The sequence below is a fragment of the Oxyura jamaicensis genome, chromosome Z, assembly GCF_011077185.1.
Source record: "Oxyura jamaicensis isolate SHBP4307 breed ruddy duck chromosome Z, BPBGC_Ojam_1.0, whole genome shotgun sequence".
NCBI classification, from domain to species: Eukaryota; Metazoa; Chordata; class Aves; order Anseriformes; family Anatidae; genus Oxyura; species Oxyura jamaicensis.
In genome coordinates, this window is record NC_048926.1 from 8,714,131 (window position 1) to 8,735,920 (window position 21,790).

The following is a 21,790-nucleotide window of genomic DNA, read 5'->3' on the forward strand; positions in this document are numbered from 1 at the left end:
GTCCCATACCCCAGAGTAGAGACGCAGACCCCAGAATAGCAAGCACCAAGGCTCTCCCTGGGCACGGTCTCCCTCCTGCACAGATGCCAAGCTGACCCATTTCCCCTGGGCAGTTGAATAGTGCAGGGGAGAGAACTCCTAGCTTCAGTCCTTTAGGAGTTAGATATCCTCTGCTTAGCTCTCTGTAGGTCACAGGCTGCCTCCAGAAAGTTGGCCATCTCACCTGTCAGAGACCCCTCTCTTGGCATGGCATGAGTCTCCTCCTGTATTGGCTTCCCACTGTTCAACCACCTCCCAGCCCTCAGCAGGTCAGCTCCATCTCAAATGCCACCTGGGACCCCCTTTGCTCAGCCCACTTTCCCTGGGGTGTCTCCACCAGCTCTAAATGGGCAGTGAGACTAAGAGCTGGCAGTCTGCATGGAAAAAACTTTCCCTTAAAAGCTAGCTCCAGCCGTGGACACCTTTGTGCCCCAGCAGTTGAAGAGCAAGGACTTGCTTTAATTTTCTGCCCACTAGAGCCCTTAATCACTTCACTTGGTGCAAATGAATGCAGAAATTGCACAAGGCAAAGGTAATGCTCTGTCATGTGAGAGAGATCACCCTATGGCCCCGAAACACCACTTCCTGAAACACCACCTCCTGAGTTTGCATGGGAGGGGGGAGGGATGTGCATGGGTGTGGGTGATAAGGAGAAAATTTCCATACTATTCCTTGTTGCAACATCAGCAGTAAGCTTTCCTTTGCAATAAATGATTTACTTCCCCATGGGTCATATTGGCAGCATGTTTTCAGATCTCCTTGGGCCACCTTCTGATGGCATAACCCAAGCATCCTAACATGGGCAATAGGGAAACATGGCTCCTCTGACTGCACGGAGAGGGGATGGCTGCATCTGTGCTCTTCCCTGTCCCACTTCCCTCTGCCCATCCCCACCAGTGAGCAGGGAGTCTCAAGAATACCCGCTGTACCTCCTGCCCCACTTTTGGCAGAGCCCTGAGTGCACCAACGGGATCCGATCCCTCTCGTGGCCAACCTGGGACCACCCTTCTCCACTGTCCCCCTCTGCAACTTCTTCCCCCAGACCACCCTGGGTACTTGGTTGCCTGTGCCCAGTTTGGTTTTGATACTGGGCAGCTTTGCGCAGTGCTGAGCTGTGAACAAGAGCTGTGAGAGCCTCACCTGGGGCATCTATCCGTGCACTGTCTCAGCTCAGGACATGCGTTTGGGGTCAGCATACTGTAGGTATGCGATGCCTGCCTTGTCCCCTGCTGCTCCTGACTTTGCTGTGCCACCACAACCCCATGGCTTGACCTCAGTCCTGTCACCCCACCAAGGACTTGGCTGTGATCACTGGATCACAAGGCTGACACTGGCTACGGTTCACCAGTCCTGCTCTTCTCTCCTCTGGGGACTGTGGGACTGCATTTTTTGGTGGTGAGGACAAAGCCCCTCATTGTCATGCCATCATCCACCGCTCTGCAGCCCACTCCTGCTGCCCCAATGCCTGTGGCCTTTAGGGGACATAAAGATGATGCTCAGGTGTCCTACTCACCAGAGATTCCTCCAGCTGCATGGATCCCCATGGTGACTCCGATGCCAAAGGCCAAGTTGATGCTCAGATACTGCCCAAATTCTCCTTTTCCTAATACCACTTGTGCCACAGAAGACAAGCCCAAGACCTAGTGCATGGAAAAATAGAGAAACGAGTGTTAAAGGTAGTGTTATTGCCATGTGGGCTGAGCTTCCTTGCCACTTTTTCTGCAATACTAACAAATCTCCATGGATGGGAAGACTCCAAGGTGTCCACAGTTAGGAGATCAAGCAAGAATGATCCCCATCCCTGCAAAAATAGACCAGGTGCCTGGGTATTCCTTATTGAGGGGTACTCCATCACACCAAACCAGATTCTCTGCTCTGAGCTGGGTATGAAGAGACAAACCCCAGACCCTGATGTCCAGGGACACTCACACACGGTGGCACATAGTGTCTGCAACCAGGGATGTGAGCCTGGGGAGCGCCACAGCTGCATGGATGTCTTTCTTTTCCTGGTGTACAACTTACTGACTAAAAATGTATTTTGGCAACACACAGTTGTTTGCCAAACTCAACTCTAATTTTGGTAACTTGTTCCAGCCAAAAAAAAGGAAAGAAATTCTGGTTGGACTTTTCCTTTTGACACATATACTTTTCAGTTTGAAAACAACCAAGGTTTCAATATTTTTTCAGCAACTGAAAGAGGACTGGGAAAGAAATTAAAAAGAAATGTAAACACTCTCCAGCAGGAAAAGACATATTTAAGAAATTGCCTGAAAGTAAATTCTATTTCATTCATTCTTTGTGGTCAGAGGGTGGAAAAATCAATACTCGCACAGCTCTTACACTCAAATCTGGAGAAGGACAAAGCTTCTCTTGAGATCTCTGCCTTTCCAACCACTTAGGGCTTGGAGAGCATATACTGTATCTTGGACTGCATCAGTGTTTATTCAGGGTATCGTGCCCCTCCAAGAAAAAAGAGTCATTATGTGCTGCACCATCTAACTTCTGCTCTGGCCTGTCCTGTTTTGAATCGGATCTTTACTGGCTGCTCTGCCTGGATCCAGGTTTTATCTCATGTGCCTGCTCTCCCTCTTCCCTTTCAGACATCACCTAAATCCCCTGGTACCCACAGACACTCTTCTTATCTCCCTCGTATACACAGACCACACTCTGCACCACACACAGCTGCAGTGTGGGGCTTTCTCTCAGCCTGCCTCAGCAAAAGCCCCAAAAAGCAGCACCTGGGATGTCCTCCAGCATCTGCAAAGCCCTTACAAAAACTTTCCCTACTCATTTCTGAGCTTGTTCAAAGCCACAGCCAGGAGAAGCCAAATGCACAAAGCTCAGGTTTTGCAGGACAGCATGCAGTGCAGAGAGGGCAGGGCAGGAGACCTGGCCAGGCCAGAAAATCTATTTTTCAGCACAGATCCAAACCTCTGCTCAACTTTTCTGTCCTCACAGTCCCAAAACAGCCTTTTTTCCTACCTCTCCATTCCTCATGCCACTTACTCCCTCTGCCTGGTTCCCTCCTGTTCAGTAAAACAAGAGGCCCTGTCCGTGTGCTTCCACCCAAACAGCGGCCAGCCAGCAGTCCTGGAGATGCACCCAGCACATTTCCAGCTGCAGCAAGGGCCAGGGGATTGACAGAGGGTCGGATGCTGGATGCTGCATTGGGATGATGGGTGCTGCTTGTCCTCCTTCTCTGTTCCTTCATGGAGTCTAGTGAGGGAAGAGCCAGCATGAGTTGAAGGCTCCAAAAGCTCCCCTGGGCTGCCCTGAGTGCAGAGAAATGTCTCCTCTGCATGCTACATCCTAGAGACATCCCTGGCAGGGCCTCCCAGACTTGTTTTTTATCACCTGGGGAGTTTCAGCACCAAAACCCAAAGGGAAGGGAACATGGTTTGCTCAGCTCCTGCTGAGGACTCACAGGTGTCTGTACTCCGATTTCCAATGCATCCAAAACTACCTGTGCAGCAGGAGGTAATTTTGAGGGGCTGGATGTGCAGTAAGATGAGATAAGAAGCAAGCATCCTCTGCACGTGCAGTTGTTGCCCTTAAAAATAAACACCTTCATCTGTGCAGATAGCTGTGGCAGAGGGCCCACATGCTTATACAAATCTAATCCCCCTCCTAGGAAAACCTCCAAGTATGGATTACTCAAATAACTTCCCCATTCTCTGTCCAGCCCAAAAGGCTGCTCTCAGCCCAGAAGAGCTTCCAGGCTAAGTCCAGGTGTGGTAAATTGGCACAGGTAGATACTGAGCCTCAGCAGAGAGAGGATCTCATTTGGCTGTGTTGGTCTGACACACAAAGGCTCTGATCCCGGTGGGCAAGTCACCACCACAGGGATCAATTCTGACTGCAAAGCGATCACCCTTGCCTTCCTCACCCTCTTCCCCTAAGCACCTCCAAGCACCCCAGCAGCTCAAAACAGTTTCACTTTTTCTTTGTGCAAGGGACCCTCAGGCAAGCTGGGAATTTCTGTATCATTTGAGATTAGCACTATTCTTTTGCCAACATGAGACAACCATAAGCAAACCCCCGGCATGCTTTCCACCTGGTAGTTACATTTCCTAGTGATGGATTGTGGCTCCAGAGAGTTTCACAGGCACTCATTGCCCCAGCACCCCCAGCAGGAAGGTGGATGCACGCTGTTCCCGTTTCGCAGGGGCTGTCAGTGGTAGAGGAGCGAGGACCTGCTCCCCAACCCTGTGCAGGACCCTGACGGCTGCAGACACCTGCCCAGCCCATGCCATCCCCTCCGGCACAGTGTGGAGAAAAGCATCATGGAATCAGTAGGGTTGGAAAAGACCTTCAAGATCATCTGGTCCAACCATCTCCCTGCTACCAATGTCACCCACTAATCCCTGTCCCTAAGCACCACGTCCAGTCTTTCCTTCAACACCCCCAGGGATGGTGATGCCACCACTTCAGCTGTGACACCACCAGAGAGAGCAACAAGTGGCTGCTGAGCAACCCTGAGGATGCAGTAGGAAACCACTTACGTTGCACATTGCGGCTGCAAATGCTTACCCACCCTGCACACACACACACAGACACACACACACACACACACACACCTGGGCCCATCTCCTTACCATCAGGATGTACATCCCCAGTGCTTCTGCCAGCAGCTCCCTGACGGTCGGGCTACGAACCATGAGCATCTTCTGAATCTTCTCCAGCATTCTTCTCTCTGGCTCCAGCCTGCGGTCGCAGGAGCTCCTGTTGTGACAGCACACTTCATTGCGCTGAGCTAAGTTACCCTTTGAAACTTGGCAACCTTCCTTCACCCCCAGACACCTTCATTCATTTGGTTAAAGATGAACAAGCCAATAAAATAGCTGCTAGCTTCGACGTTATCACGCTCAGACACCATCCTTTTAAAAGTAGTGGGTGAGGATGCAACATTTCTGCTACCAGAGCATTGCAAACTCCGTGCCTCTGCCCAGGAGGAGCCTATTTCCAGAGCAATGGAGCTGTAGATAGCCTCAATATGTTCCTAAAGCCCCTCTCTTTCTCCATAGCCCTTTTCAGAGCCATCAAACAGGAATTTTGGTTGTGCTCTGCATTGTAACCCACTAGCTGGTGGCTGGGCACCAGTAGGTTTGTAGCAGGTAGGATCAGGACCATTTGCTGGTGCTTTGCAGGGCTGTTTGGCTCAAGGCCAGCCTGTGGGGAGGACACTGCCTGGAGCTAATGTGCACCTGTCTGTGTCTGGGAAAAACACTCATCCTGAAGCAGTGTTCAGGGCATTGTATTTGAGCCTGTGGCTGTGGCTCTGTTACCAAGAGCCTCCCCAGCAGCCCCCAGCCCCTCTTCTCCTGTGGGGCCAGGAGAGACCGGTCTCCGAGGAATAATGGATAGGTGCCTTGTCTGGTGCCAGAGCAGAGCTCTCATGCTCCTGATTCCTCCTCCACCTCCCGATTCCCTCTGCTCATCTCCCTGCCTACCAGGTGCTCTTACCTTTCTACTGTAAAAAGGTTTTAGTACCCTTTCAACTACTCCGTGCTCAACCATGAACTCTTAAGACCTTTTTTCCATGAGTTGTCTCTGGCTCTTGGCTGGTTTTCTTCCCCTTTCTCTCAACCTGCTGCAGCTCTCAGTGTCTTTCTGGAAGGAGCACAGTGCACAGCTCTGGCGCAGTTACCAGCAGCTGCCCTGACAGGGATGCAGAGCTCTGTTCGTGCTGTCTCTGGTGTTGCTTCTCTCTGCACTGCAAAAGTTCATGAGCTTTTCTCTCACCCACAGGACACTGACAGATGTATGGCAGAACCCGGGAAGCTGCTTCTCCTCTCACCTCCACAGATGATTGTCTGTCTTGCAGCAGGGAAAGTTTTTATGGACTGGAGTAAGCCCTGGAGATCTCACAAAATTTCTCAGATGCATGAGGGGGTGAGTCGGTCACAGCTGGACATACAGCTTCACTTCTCACCCCTGGATCTGAGGGGGCCCTTCAAGTAGATTCCTTCCCCTTGCAAACAAGATAGCTGCTATGTCTCTGAAACGCTTTGTCTCCTGCATTCAAGCATTAACTATAAGTTTCTATATATTCTAATTTGGGCCGAAAAATGGACAGGAATTTTATGGGAATCCCAAGCTCCCATGGACTTGAACTCTTTCCAGAAAATAAATAAATAAATAAAAATTACTTTGCAATAGAAATCTTTGGTTTAGTGACAGTGTTTGCAGCATGATCACTGAAATGACCATCAAATCTCCTAAAACTCCAGCATGCTTCTAGACTGGCACCACCGAGCACAGCCAGAGGAGTATGGCACTGGATGTGCCGCTCACCACTGCCTGTCCTCCTACACAGGTCATTCCACAAGATGGCACTGAGGCATTAATTTTTCACTTTAAAATGTTCAGATGGGCTCCTCTGTTGGCTGCTGAAAACGTGAGAACCCTTTAGTTTCGTGTTTCTTTTTTTTATTTATTTATTATTAATACACTTCTATATTATAAAGAAAGGTAATCCACCAATGTTCAAGGACTGAAACAAACAAACAAACAAAAAGTCTTTATGCAAGTCCTACAGGGCAGTGCACCTCTGCTCTACAAACAAACAAAAAGTCTTTCTGCAAGTCCTATAGGGCAGAGCACCTCTGCTCTACCAGCACACAAAATGCAAGTATGTGAGACTGAGCCTGTCAGCTTCCACTTTATCATTAGCAGCAAACAACAGGCAGCTCCAAAGGGCAGTTCATCCCCACAAAAAATGAGCATCTGAGGCCAGACCTATTAGTCACGGTGGCAGATCCCTCCTGTGCCTGCAGCAGGGACATCGAGGGATCAGCTCTGATGTACACACCCAGTGGAGGTGCCTCCTGCTGGGTGAGCCAGACTGCCCTTCCTATCTGCATCCAGATGTGGCGATCCACAGCGAGAGCAAACAACGGTGGGTGAGTCAGCTGAGGGCTGGGGAGCGAAGATCTGCAGGTCGCCCAACGTGGCTTGTTCATACTTGCGTGGTTTCACTTACCCGCGGGGCTGACGAGGATCTCCGGGGTCATCAACAACAGCCCTCTACCCACATAAGCAGCCACATCACTTCTCCCCTTTCATGACCTGATCGGTCTCCATTTTGGGGGTAAGTGCTCCTCCTGGTAAAAGCCTATTACCAGGACTCACTGCTGAGAGGATTAGAGACTTTCTTCTCATTTCCAGACAAATTGTCAACACCATTTGTTGATGTGCCAGCATTACCCCATCACAGTCATGAGCTAACTCACTTCTTACAGGTTATATCCTATAAAAGTTTTCCTGTAATATTTTTCAGAATAGCATGAGCTGCTCACGCTTAGCTCTGCACTGCCTCCTGATGTTTACCTTGAACATGTTGAAACTTCACTCAACATTAGCCCTACAAAGATTTTACCAAGTTTCCCACCGCACATTAGGCAACCACCTGCTAAACCAAACCCATTTTCTTCCCTAAGGCAGGTGCACTTTCAGTAAACGTCTTGGTTTGGAGAGGAAAGTCTCAGTTTAGAGAGGAAAATATTGGCACAGTCAAGGCCCCCTCGCAGTTCTGGTGTTGATACATATTGTGCTGAAGAGCCAGGGTCCTACAAGCACAACCCCACGAAGGCTGAGCCCCACCACAGACTCTAGGGCTGTCATGCAAGGAGAAACTTCTCTCACTGAGTTTGACAGCGCACATTTCCCTCTGCACCCAGGAGCTCATTTATCTGTTAATTGCACTAATCAACAGCTGGAACATTGCCAGTCCATTAGCTTTGGCCCGAGCTGGTGTAGCATTAACTTCTCCCCAAAGGCTGCATGAGCAGACAGCAGAGGAGCTCCTCACTGTGGAGAAGGACTGCTCGCTCGTCCATCAGACTAAACGAAGACAGGATCAGCCCTGGCACCAAGACATCTCCAGGCTCCTTCAGGAAGCAAGGCCAGGACCTGATCCTGTGGCTCCTGAGCCATATGGCTGTGACTGCATTCCCTGATTAGGCCACACTCAGAGTGCACTAGTAGAAGGGTGAAAGCTGAACCAGGTTCCTTGACTTCACAGAAGCTGAATTAGGCATGTCCAGGTCGCCAAGAGACTCAGCACTGGTATGACCTGAGCTGTGGCAAACACCACTCGATGTACCCTACAGCACCTACACCCCATGGTCTCCCACCTAATGCTCAGCATCTACCTCCTCCTCTCCGCTGCGCTGTGCAAGTCACACCTGATGTTCATCTCGCAACAGATGGCTTAACAGATGGCCATAACATTATCAGCATTCCCACTTCCAGGACACCAGTTTCCATGGCTTTCCAAGAGGCCTCTGACCATGCACCTCATTGCCCCTCGCCCTGAAGCTGGCTGAAGGTGTATCCCCCACACATCCCACACATCCCTTCATTTTCACCAAGGAAACACTGAAAGCCATCAGCTCCAGGACAGCCTTAAAGGGAGTTTGCCAAGCACTTCCCCTGGTCACACAGCCCTCTCAGCTCCCAGTCTCTGCCTTCCCCACCCCAGCTGAAGGCTGGAGCCACCATGGTTTCTAACTCCCACGTCAAGAGTAATTGGGGCCCACATCACACAACTACTTTTCATTCTCTACATGGGCCCCTTATCCATAAAACAAGACTAGGTCTTACCGTGCCGGGCAGGAGGGAGGACTGAAGGCAGAGGGATGTGGCTGCACAAAGGTAGGAGCCTGCTCCCGCCTGAAGCCTTCTACTTCCCCCTCTGAGAGCATGGGACCAGCTGGGCAGAGTCTCCCTGCCCCAGACTGCTAACACTCACTGAGCCAGAGGTAATCCCTGGGGTGGTGGTGTCAGCAGGAGGGGAATTACATGGCTCTTGCGGCTCGTTAAGGATAAAGCAGGGCTGTCGAGGAAGGGGTTGCCTGGGGTAGCGCTCACCCCATTGTTGGGCAACAGAACGAAGGGCGCTGGTGGTTCTGCCCCCAGATCCCTACCTCCCCCTTCCCTGTGGTGGGCCGCCATCCCTTCCTACCCTCTGTCTGGCTTCTCAGGCAGAAAAGAGTTATTTTTACATGCTGTACAGCACGGTGATTTGTGAGGGACCTCATCAGCTTCCTCCTGGATAAAGCCCTTGACCTGGCAGAGTCTGAAAGTCTCCTTTCAGCTTTCACAGAGACAGAAAGCAAGGCACAGGGACACGTCAGGCCTCAGTTAAGACCACGGGAGACTTAGGGTACCTGTGGGATATCAGCTGAGGCCCTGCCTGCTCCCCATCTGCTGCTATCCCCTGAACCCTGCCCATCCCTGACACACACCATGAGCACCGTGTTCCCCCAGCCTGCTCAGAGTCAGGCTCCCACCATGTCCCTCTGTGTAGGACCATCCCTGGCCTCCACTGCAAGGCTCCCCCAGGCCCCATGGGGAGAGCAGCAGGCTCTGAGGATGCAAACACTCCCCCTGAGCTTTGAGCTGCCTGCTTGGGTCTGTTTTCAATCCACAGATAAGGTGAAAGCTGGGGAAACCACAGGGTCCACAGGGCGTCATCACTCTGGAGATAAGAGGAGCCAGGATTTTTCCTGTGAACACCCATGCTCTGAAAGGGAGATATTAAAGGGGAACAGCTGCAGGCTCAGGGAGAGACACCAAGCGAACTGAAGTTCCTCACTCGAACAGGAGTGAGGAATCACTGATCAGTGCCCAGATGTATAATCAGCAAACGTCAGCTCAGATTTTGTGCACTTGGCAGCAACACCATGGTGACTTGCACCCAAAGCAACTGAACTCATTTCACAGGACCTTCAGCTGGTCATAACTTCTGGTCACTTCTGCCAAGGGCTATATTTGGTCTAGGGACACAAGAAAAAAAGAGTCTCTGTAACATTTTGATGTATAAAAGACACCGTAAGGTGCTGGGAGGTGGACTAGCTGGCTGGTAAAGCCTCAAAAAGCTTGGTTACACTAAGCTCCAAAGAACTTGCAGTTCAATCAGAAACTGAAGATTAGGCTGCAAGAAAAGAATAAGGAGCCAACTTGTTTCAAAGACAGAGGCAAATGCAGCTGTGGTCCTAACAAAAAGCCCTAAATTGGCCCCAAGTCCCCAGCTGCTAGCAGGAGGACCCTGTTCTTCCATATCACACTGGCCATGGGGTGCCCAAACAGCATCCAGCAGCCAGTATGAGCAATACCTGCCGTGGGGTATTAGTCCTTATTCTCTCCTCACGGAGGGGAAGGCCGGGGAGTGGGTGGCCAGGCCAGCTGTCTCAGCCTTGAGGGCTGCTGCCAGTGCAGACGTGAAGGCATCTGAAGGAAACCCCCGATAAGCTCTCGCTATCACGGCTGGGAGGAGATGCCGCAGATTCCTTGCAGACACGCACAAATCCCCTTGGACATTGCCCAGCCTCTTCCAGAGCCCCAAGAAGCCCTACAGGCATTGCAAAAAGGGGTGGAGGTTTGCCCCTGCATTGGCCAGACCCCATCACCTTTATGCCTTCCCCCAGTCCCTTTAGCTGCTCTCATTGCTGTTTTGGGAGACAGGAGAGAGGATCCAGCTATATTGGTTCTGGTTGGCTTCCCATCAGTCTACGTGGGAAGCCATTTACCCAGAGAACCCCACAGAAGCTGAAAACCCATCTGTTGGTGTCACCTGAACAAGAGTTATTTGTCTTTTTTCACATAGTTTCCCAGCACAAGTCCTGCACAGCAGAAAAACTGGCAACTCCACAAACCAGCCCACGTCATGCAAAGGCACCAGCGTGCAGTCTTCTTTCCCAAAGCACATGGCACCACACATCAGTCGTTACATGCGGTGCACGTGTTCCTAGCCCATGGTAAATACTAAATATTGTCACCTGTCTTTGTTGTCCCTATGTTTGCTTTTACACACACAAGCACAGTCATATCATACATTTCCTAGTGAAGAAGTAATTGGTGTACTTTTGCAATTTTAAAATTTGTATCAGCTTTGCAATTGTATTACTTTTGCAATTTTGATTTCATAGGAAACTTCTTGGGGTCAAAATCTTGACTTATAATCTCATGAGAATGGCAGAAGGTCTGCACCTACCCCCAGAGTGAATGTGTGAAAGCTCTCTGGAGCTGTCTCAGATGGATTTCCACAGATGCAATGGGCACCTGATCCCAACACAGCCTCCAGGCTCTGCCACAGGAGCAACACACAGCCAACCCTTAGCAGGTCTGTAAGCCTATAGATGTAATTTTTTACACCTCAACATGCACGCATCAAACTGCAGCACGAGGCACAGCAGTTGCCCGGCTGGAGCTTTCACCTCCAGGAGCAGCTGCTCCAATTCATAGAGCCTACCAGGAGATAGGCTGCTTTGCTCACATGGTGTTGGCTGCTCACCCCGAGTCTCTTGAGCAATAGGTTCAAATTGCTTTTTGTGCTCTGGGGTATATAGTTCATCTTTACAAGTCCTTGACACAGGATGCTGCAGATGCTAAAAAAAAAAAGGACTAAAATATGTCTATACACATTCATGAAGGGGAAAATCTACCAGTGGCTGTTAAACACAGATGTCCTTCTGTCAGGAGTGGTCCCTGAGCTGTGAATTGTTGAAGACTGTAAAACAATTCTGGGAAAATACATTTTTTCTATTCACACACTCTCCTCTCATCATACCTAAGATATCCTCTATGGGTCCAACCAGTCTGTGTGACCACTGCCCATCAGACCATGGTGTCCATTGGAACAGGGTGTCCATCACTCTGTTCACCGGAACAGAAGACCAGCAGCCTTTACTAGCACATTCTTGAGTTGGTGGGTTGCCCTGAGGTGAAATCAGGACACCCAGAACATATTCCCAGCTCTGCTGCGCACCAGTGTGAGCCCTGGGCAGTCACTCCTTCACCCTGCCCAGCTCCTCATCCCCAGTGGGTGACCACAACACCTCATTCAGAAGCAGCTGGGGGGAGCAGGGGAGACTTTTGCAACTCACAGCATGCTGTACGATCCCCACAAAAGCACCTTCCTTGGCTTAGTGCTGCATTGGCCATCATCTGCCAGCAGCTCCACCTCCTCCTTGCTATCTCCTCCTCTCCAGGACAGCCAAGGTCACGCACATCTCAGTGTCCACTCCACCACTGGTGAGGCCAGCAGTCAGAGGCCCCCAAAGAGCAGCCAGGAGTGTCCTTCACGTGTATAACAGGTCAGGCCGGCAAAGCAGCTCCTTCCACTCACCAGAGCACCCACTGTAATGCCTACGGCAGTGCAGCAATTCAGTGGCATTTCAGATAAAGTGAAAGCTTTAGAAGAGAGAGAGCTATTGCGCCACGCAGGGTCTCTCTTCTCTTTCCCCCCAGGAGCTGGAGGAAGCCACATCGTATGCGTCATTTAAAAGCAGACAAGAAGCAAAAGGCACTTGAAAACTCACCATGGGGAACGATTGTGCCCTGGTTTAGGGCAGTAAATAACTGACTTGGTCTTGTTCATCTCATTTTATTGCCTTTGATGTTTGTATAGTGCTTCGCAGGAGAAAGCAGGCTAACAGAGCAGAAAGCTTGCACAGGCACCTCCTTGTCCCTTCTGCATGGCCCCAGGAGGTGGCAGCTGGGGACATGGCACCTCCATATCACAGTCACAGATGGGGCAGGGTCCTGCTCCCTCACAAGTGCCATGGGGTTTGCCATGTCCCACCCAACCCCTCCTTTCCCTAATGCTGGTGGTGCCTGAAATTTTGGACATGAACAAACTCCCCCAAATTCACAAATCCTCTTTTAAGCCCACACCAGCATCCACCCTAGAAGAGGGAAAGGGAAAATCTTATGACTGGCAATTTTGTGGGATACAGTATATTTGTTGTGTGTAGCCACACGGTGGTATGGGAGGAGGCAGATGCCTAACCACAAGACAGTCTGCTTGGACTACAGCTGGACTCTCAAAACATGTTTGTTCAAGAGCTTTGGATCATTCTGGTTAGTTGTTATTTCTGTCATATGGTTACCCCAAGTTCTTTGGACTCCAGCTTGCTTGGAAGCACCACCAAAATACCCATCACAAATGCCTTGTTCCCATAGGCAAGAGTGGGATGGAAGAACTCCTGCCCTGATCAGCGTCTGCGCAGAACGAGGTATGAGCCAGCAGTGACAAAAACATGTTTTGTTCTAGGTTGTCACCACTGAGGAAAAAAATATGTTTATAATTTGAATTAGTTGATTCACGCTTGCTAATAACAAGATCAATCAAGACAAAGAAACGGAGGTTAATAAATCATAATCACCTTAAAGTTCTTAACAGACTGACCCTAATCTCTACGCAGGGTCAAAGTCTAAAGTATTCTGTGTACACATCTGTATTAGGCAGCTCATAAGGGATAATATAAAAACAAAATAGCCATCTCTTTCTTGGAATGAAAATCCATCCTTTGGCTAAGGCAGACCAGGAATTTCTCCCTGCCCACTGACAACCCACAGCCTGGAAGAAAACTCCAGTTCCCGTAGAAGATTCCTACAGTGCCAGCCGGTGCGTTGACTTGGATGACAAGTCACATATCTTCCATAACGAAGACAGTGCTCCCACGCTCAGTGTCCCACCCAACCCGCTGTCTGTCTGGAAGGAGTGCATCCCTCCCCAGGTGCTGTCACCACTTTCCACAGCACTCAGTTTTAATCAGAGGGTTCCCTTTCAAGCGCTGACCCGTCCTGCTGGATCAGTCCTGCTTAGCTTTCAGCGCTTGATAGCATCATAAGCCGAGGCAAACGTAAGCAAAGGATAGAAGCAGTGGATAGAGATCTAAAATAGGCAATTGCACATAAAGCAATGTTATGTTATGCACAAAGGTGCGTGAAATATGTTTGAAAAAATAATCTGTGTAGATAGGAGAGTTGCTTAGAGCCCAGAATATTATCAGATCTGGAAAAAATGCCACACGAATGCGTCACTGGAGCATCATTGAATGGCTGTGCACAGAAAATGTCATAAAATGGGCTGTTGTATTCCCTTTCCAGCATACATACAGTATAATTTCATGGCTTCTGTAAATGATTGACTAATACGTGCCATGGGCCACTTTCTTGCGTTATAGCTACCTGCTCCACTACACTGTTCCAGTCCAATCCCTCCTCACACCTTCCTCCCCTTTAATAAAACACGTTTTAATAAAACATCTCTTTCAGATCATCATTGGAGAGCAAATGAAGTCCCTTTGAAAAATATTTGCATATTCCTTCCACGGCTGCTTTCTGAGCCACCTGCTGGCATGGCTGTGGGGTGGCCTGATGCCAAGGAGGGACACCAAACACGACTGATCCAGCAGGTTTATATGTGCCCCGTTCCTCCAGGGGAGCTGGAGCAGGGTACCTCAGCTCTCCAGTATTTCGGACCTGCACAACTCAGTAGCTGGAGATCTGTGAATCAAGACAGGAGCTCTGCTGCCAAGACAGCCAGGAGAGGTCCTGGCCACAGAGGGCTTATGAATCACAGCCAGCAGCCAGACTGCAGAGAGCTCACAGCATTAGTGTCATGCTTAGCACATACAACAGCTGAGCGTGCAGGTACTGGCTGCCCCACTACTACAGGATGAGTCCTGGCTCTGGCCTCAGGCCAGAAAGGACCTTCACAGGAGGACAGCTTTTAGCTCAGCTCCCATTTCAACAACCCCAAACAGTTAAGGAAGGTGGCTGGGACAAAAAATGGGGAGCCAAGGACTGCCTGAGGAAAGACTGGGAGGAAAGACAATGCCACTCGTGCAGTAGGGCTATGGGAGACAAGCACAGGGCCACACGTGGTGGCTCCCAGGCCCTCTGCTCCGTTTTGGGAGCTGTAGGTCATACCGAGGTGCTTCTGCTTGGATCTCACAGGAGATTAGATGGGAAGGATCAGCAATGAGAGGTGCTGTCAAAATCTTTTCTCTACTAGCGTAAAGGCAGTTGATATAGAATACATGCCTGCACAGATGATCTGCCCTCTTTCTCCATATCATCCCTTTCATATCATCCTTGTTGATCCTTTCAACAAGGACCGACTCTCCTAATTCATTTGTGTACTTCTGGCAGAGTCAGGCAGAGCCTAGAGGTACTGCTGTAATAACCATCTGCCCCGACGTGAATTGTAGCAATGAGGATGCACAAAGAGATATTTGCATCCATTAGGAGTGTGTGAGCATCACAGCCTGTGATGCTCTGTGTGTCAGCATATTGAAGGGACCACAATATACCCTAGGAAATGGATTTTGCTGCCATGGCTTTGGGTGCTGGAGGAAGACCCCCACGTGGCTCTCCCTGACAGCATGTAGTGTCCCCTCACAGTGCTGCTGTGTAATTCCTTAAGGTGATGCCCATCAGGTGTGGTCTCCGGGCTCCAGCAGAGTGCCATCCCAGATCTCGTTGAACACAGAACATCCTGGAGAGCTCCTTTAGCCTATCATTGTGCCCACAAGCTGTTTTCAGGAACTCTCCAGAGTAGTGTGCCGGTTTTATCAGTCCTGGTGTTGTCACCAACTGCTACATGTAGAAATGAACCATCACCTCCTCTTGCTACATGGATCACAGAGAATCAGTGATTAACTGCAGAAACCTACACTCCTCAGAGTCTTGGGTACTTTCAGAGTCTGAGCTCAGCACCTCCAAATCTGGCTTTTGCTCTTCGCAATTCAGAAACTGTCACTGACGTGATGCTGCTCCTATCTGGAACAGAGTATGTGCGAGTGGGAAGAGGAGCCTTCCAATCCCCACCTCAGACATACCTCTCCAAGCCATTACTCCCAGAATAACTTGGTGCTTAGAAAGGCATGGACATTTGACCATGTTGGGCCCTCTCTCAACCTGGATTGCTATGAGCAATGGCATCAGCTGCAGCTTTCCCAGAGAGCAGGAAATGACCTTCACTCCTTGTTTTCTAAGATCTTGACAGCAGGAGCCCACGCTATCTAAAAGAACACCTACGGATCAAGGCTCTCCTCGACAGAGTCTCTCCTCTGGTACCTTTGAGCAGCAACAAACTTTGTTCCTCTGTGTAATAAGAGCCTGTGTGGGGTGAGCCACTCTCTCTGTGGAGCAAACCTTCCCCAGACCTAAAAAAACATAAACGTCACCACCTTCTGCTGTACCTCCAAGAGCACAAAAGAACTCTACGTGCATACTCACACGTGCATTTTTATGAAAAAGCAAGAGAGAGACTGACTCGGTGCAACAAAGGAATTTGGGACAAAAAACAAAAATCATTACACACAATTTCTCCCCATGATCAGGACAAGAACTAAATATAAAACAGCTGTTGCTTAATGCGTTCCTTGACAGCACACAGACATTATGCTGGCAAGCACCTCTTAAGAACTGAGGTAGCACAGGGGAAGAAGAGAAGCAATGATGTAAGTTACACAGAGAGCAGGTCAGACCTTGGTGTGACTTTAAAACAACCTGGTTTCCACTCCTTCATTTATCAGAGCATTTACAGTAATGCATATCAGCAGTGAAGCATTGTAATAGCATTTTAGCAGCAGTAATAGCTTTAGAAAGATGATATTTACTTCACACGGAAAGTGGAGAGAGCCACATCACATTCACCCTTTAAAACCTGACTTGAAAAATAGCTTTTGAAAACAAATGTTGTGGATCATCTGCTATTTGAGGGTCTGGATGAGACCAAATAAATCCCACCTGTTTCAGGTCTTTGGCTTTCACCAAAGCACAGGGAAAAAAACGAGCACAATACCACCCCATGTCTCCCACACTCTGGCCTCCTCCAGTGCACAATGGCAATGCCTCCTACACTGGGCTCATCCCTTATTCCCAGCTCCAAGAGGTGGCAGCAGCACTCCTGCCTTCGGGAACCGGCTCCTGGGTGGGACTGGCACCCTGTCCTGCCCTGGACACTGCAGAAAAGCGAGTGCACACCGACTCACTCAGATACCCTCCGTATCTCTAAGCTGAACCAGCAGCTGCAGTGAGCAAAGCACAGTATAAGACACAGGGGATGTGTATGGAGCAGCTTGTTTGGGGGAATTTGCATCTGGTTTATTTTTTCATGTAAATGGAGGTAGGAAAAACTCTTTCTGGGATTGAAATGAACTGGGAATCTATGCTCACCATTCCCAAGGGGAAGCTTGCCAGCATTGCTCATTACAAACACCTCTGCAGAAATATCGGCTGCACTGATTCTCTCCAGACATCTGTCAGACTAACGGTTGAGGACAAAGTCACAAACATGTCAGCAAAAGAAGAAAGACAAGAGAAAGGAATACAGCCTGTGTCCCAAGGACTGTACAACCTCAACCTTCTGGTCGGAAGACTTTCACTTGAGAAGGTTAGCAATGAAGCGCATGTCAGTGGGTGCAGTTTCTCTCCTACCCATGAGTGACACTAACCACAAGACCTAGAGGGACATCAGAAGGTGAAAACAGCATCAGAGAAAAGGATTAGATACTAGTAAGCTCTCTTTTAAAACAGGTTTAAAATTATTATTATTAGCGACTGTTTTAAATTATTATTATTAGGCTTTTCTGTGTTAATCTGGATTATAAGTATTAGTATTACGTAACTGGACTAATAAAGATTTTATTATGTTTTGATTATATTAAGATTTCAGTTAAGCTAACAGTAAGCTTTGGGCTCTATATAAATACAATATATCTTTGTCCATAACAATATTCTGAGCACAGCATGAGAGAAGCTGTCAGAAACCCAAGGTTCATTTCCAGGCATTTGCAGAGCTGAGAAAGCCTCTCCAAACAGTGATTTCAAAGACATGGGGCAATTCCACCCAACTCCCCATCTAAGCCTATCCTACCCAGTTTACCTGTTTGAGGATGTGTAGGGCAACTCTTACTCTCACAACAGCCACCAGCATTCAGATACTTGTTGGCATCAGAAGCCAAAGTTTTGGTCACTTAAGATAAGGTAGCGAGAGCTGAAGCTATTCAAAATGCTCCTGTTGAGCCTTTTCCAGTCATCACCTTAAACAAATATATCACCTGCTCCCAACATGTGCCTACACAAGCATACACGTACACATCACTTTTTTGAGTTTAGCCCTAAACTGATCCAAAGGGAGCTTTCTCACAAGCTCTTGTTCCTCTCAGAGAGGTGTGGGCTGAGATAACTGGTGAGGGAGGGATCACTTGCTCTCTTTGACCAAGCTACAGCTGGTTCAGGTTTAAAAGTACCACTGGAAACACTTCTCCAACAAAAGCCACAGCTTGGAAGGAAAGAGAGAAACATGTTTCTCACTGCCATGCTCATTGCATTACCCTCAGATCTTTCCTAACCTTGTCTGCTCTAACTGCAACTCGGTTTGTGCAGGGGTCAGGCTGAACATTACTGAAAGCACCTGAAATCCCAGAAAGCATCACAGAAACCTCATTATCACCCAAAACTCACTGCCACCGTGCAGAGGCCTGGACTCATATTTTTCTGTCAAGCTGACCCAAAAGTGCTATTTAGTTTAAATATCACTATGCCAAACTTCTGTTGAAATCTATTGTTACCCAAGAAAAATGTTCATTCTGACATTTCCCTTTTTGACAGGAAAATAGTGCGGGAATTTAAAGCTTTTCAACCACCCTGACTTTAACCATACTTTTCAGCCTTCTCCAGTCTTCTTACTGTGGTTTACCACTGTTTGTAACACGCAGTGCTCTTCACTGAGATGCACTTACAGCAGTTGACCATGTGTTCACCCATCTCAAGGCAACAATGGAGAGGGTCTTTTGGGTTGAGCTTTATTATTTTGGACATTTTTTTATCTCTTCCTGTAACTTTCAGTCATATTTAACATGTGTAACAGCCTCCAAAGACTTTTCCTGATTTGTCTCTGATTTCCACATTTCTGGCCCTCCCTAGGACAAGGAGAAAACAATTCCAGCCTCTCCTCCTTCCCACCTTCCAGCTGGCAGTACAGGAGCCCCTCAAGTCCTCTTGTTGTTGCAAGATCCTAAGTGCTTGAGGGGGACAGTCAGTGGGACAGTCTGAAGGGAGCACTAGCATTAGCCCAGCTCTGCAAAGCCCACCAACATTTCTGCCCTCCAGGATTAGGCACAGGCAGTGACGCATTACCCTTAAATCCATCAGCTCTCCTCCTTCTTTCTCTGTTTTCATATACACATAAATAAATAAATAAATAAATAAATAAATAAATAAATAAATAAATAAATAAATATAATGGCTTTACAAAGTTGTTCATCAGCCTCCTTGGACTGTAGCCTCCATTTCACTGGCATCTAATTTGCCACTGATGAGAGGACAGGGTTTATTTTTTATGCTTGTGGTCACTGCATTTCTCTGCAAGATTTAGTAAGGGCGATAGCTACTCTCCTGCCTTCTGCTCACCCCTGCAGTAATATCTTGTCATCGTGTCCTGCTGAATTCACCAACCTGCTCTTCCTCTGGCTCCTAGAAAGGACCAAGGGATGTTTTACAAGGGATTTAAAAACACAACACCCTTAGCTTTTCCTGTGCAAAGTGGTCTTTCGAACTTTCTTCCAATAAAAAATAATACGTAAAAGGAAAACAAAACCATTCACTGTTTTGAGTCTCAATGGCATCGAATGACAAAATCCTGACAGATCACCAAATTACACATCAGTCACTTACTTTAATCGCGGAAATTTTCTAAAATTGCCTGGGGAAATGGGAATATAGGGAAAGTGGGCAAGGTATATTTGTTAGAGGCCTACCACTGACAGACTGCAAGGAAATGGAGGCATCCTGCTGGTTTCAGACCTGCTCTTCAGTGCAGGAAAAAGCAACCACGCCAAGCCAAGACACACATGAAAGCCCATATTTTTCTACTTATTTCCACATATCACAGTTAAATAAACAGATTTTTAGAAAACTAAATTTACTGTAAAATCATGAGATTTGGCCAAACAATGCTCTGCCCCTATCCAATCGACTGAGCTTTGACTCTGTTTCCAAGATACTACCAGTGACAACAGCATGTTCCAATTTGATATAACCTTTTTAAGGTTTTCTAGGAATGGCCTCTCATCCCTGTCACATATTCAAGCAAGCAGCACCAGAAGCACACATTTTGGTCAGGAGATACATCAAAATGTATTTTTTTTTTGACAAAACTGAAGCTTGTTCACAACTACAATCAACACAGATAGGCTTTCTGCAGGAAAAGACTATTCATCTTCTGCTTTTCTGGCTACAAAAAGTAGCACTATGACCCATTTCCAGTGGATGTGTGTGGATGTGGATGTGTTTTAGCTCCTCTTATTGTCCTTTTACCTTAATGTCCTGCCCAAGACTTCCTACAGCCTGATGCACAGTGACCAACGGACCTAAGGACTGCAAAGTAAATTCACCTGCTGTGCAGTGAGTGCAGCTATATAAATACCTTCTGCTGACACAGTGCACCACCCCCCAAGGGTGTGCAGCAAGATCTGGATATACCCAAATGAGGCAAACAAAGGAAAATATTTTCCCAGCTGCCCAATATCCAGAACTGGAGCAGAATTCTCAGATTGCCATTCAGGCACAGAAGAAACAGTCGGGTATTTAAACTAGCTCACTGTCTGACACCAAGAGGGGACACAATGTTAGACTTTCAAAATGTGTCCACTGATGAGGTCCTGATGTTGATCTTTTCCAGATTTGTGTCATGTGTTTGCCCTGCCAGTGAATTTTATTCCAATTATTTTACTCGTTTTTATTTCTATCATTAAGGCCCATCTGCGTAATAGCAAGAGGTGAACAGTCCTGTTCAGGGCATGAAAAGCTCAATTTCTTTATTTTAATTTCCTCATGGACCTCCTGTCTTGATGAAGAATTCCAGTCATCGTTGAAACCAAAAAGCCAAAATGCAGAGGGAAAAGGGAAATCTGGTGCCAACATGAGTCCTCAAAGGCAGTCCCCCTTGAAAAAGCCATGCTTGTTGTTACCGCCAGCTAAAGCCACATGGGTAGGGAGGTGCTGACACAAAACAGGATGAGAAGCAGATGAATGAACTTTCCCATAGCTGAAGGAAGGACAGATATGTACGGGGAATGTGTCCCACAGTGACTTACTGATCCTGTCAGTCCTTTCCCTTCTGCTGCTCAGGGCTGTCCTGAACAGCATCAGAGTTTTCCTCTGGACAGTCTGGGTCATCATCCTGGTTGCTTAACTGGCCATAAAATCCCAGCAGCAAGCATAATTCTTCGCAGCATACAGCTGAGAAAGACATATGCAAGATGCAGTTTGCATCTGGTGCAGATTGGTTAGGATTCCCACGGGGACTGAACTCCAACCATCTGGATGTAAACCAGGAGTTTCTGCAGCCATCTGTCACAGTTTACGCATTAGCCTCTTTCGCCAAGTGACGTGAACAGAGCCCACAGGCAGGGGTTTCTACACGAAACCGGAGGCAAGAGAAGTTGGAAGTGGGGACACTTGAATAACTTTGGTTAATGACCAGCTTGACTTCTATTATACGTTGTGTGGATATTTCCTGTAGGCCATCAGTGCCCTAAGCACCATTTGCTTTCAGTTTGGGGCCATTCATCATGGCAAATGGTACTTGTTAGTAGTTTTGCAAGTTTATAGCAACTCTGCTTTCAATATGGTCAGTTCCCGTAATTGGGTGAATTTCGTAACACTGTAATGAATTCCTTAGAACACCCCTATTTTGACATCGTGAATATTGATGATAGCTCCCACAAAAGAATTTCCCACACTAATGTCTACAAAGTTTCTTGAGGTCTGATACCACAAAACCTCATAAAGACCATAAGACAGATAAATCAAGCCATAGCTAGAGTGTTGGACCATTCTTGCTTGGAATAGTGAGGAGACTGAGTCACACTTCTCAGAAACTTCTGGCAAGCAACACTGTGTGTCAGACTGCTGTCACTGTGTGCGAATAGCCCACCACAGCAACACA

The 21,790-nt window shown here is 48.1% G+C and overlaps 1 protein-coding gene across 4 annotated transcripts in view; it reads right to left on the reverse strand.

Moving 5' to 3' along the window:
- The window catches only part of AQP7 (aquaporin 7), a 55,009-nt gene that overhangs the window by 3,267 nt on the left and 29,952 nt on the right, over positions 1–21,790 (reverse strand). Inside the window, exons 1-3 of one of the 4 annotated variants that reach the window (XM_035310308.1) lie at positions 20,937–21,021; positions 4,635–4,761; positions 1,553–1,679 (exon numbers count right to left, since the gene is read on the reverse strand). In XM_035310308.1, coding sequence (XP_035166199.1) covers positions 1,553–1,679; positions 4,635–4,724 — 217 coding nt within the window. In that variant the 5' untranslated portion in view covers positions 4,725–4,761; positions 20,937–21,021. Of the gene's footprint in view, positions 1–1,552; positions 1,680–4,634; positions 4,762–5,836; positions 6,104–8,643; positions 9,511–20,936; positions 21,022–21,790 lie in introns of those variants that run through there. The other 3 variants (XM_035310306.1, XM_035310307.1, XM_035310309.1) reach the window with 3 other exon arrangements.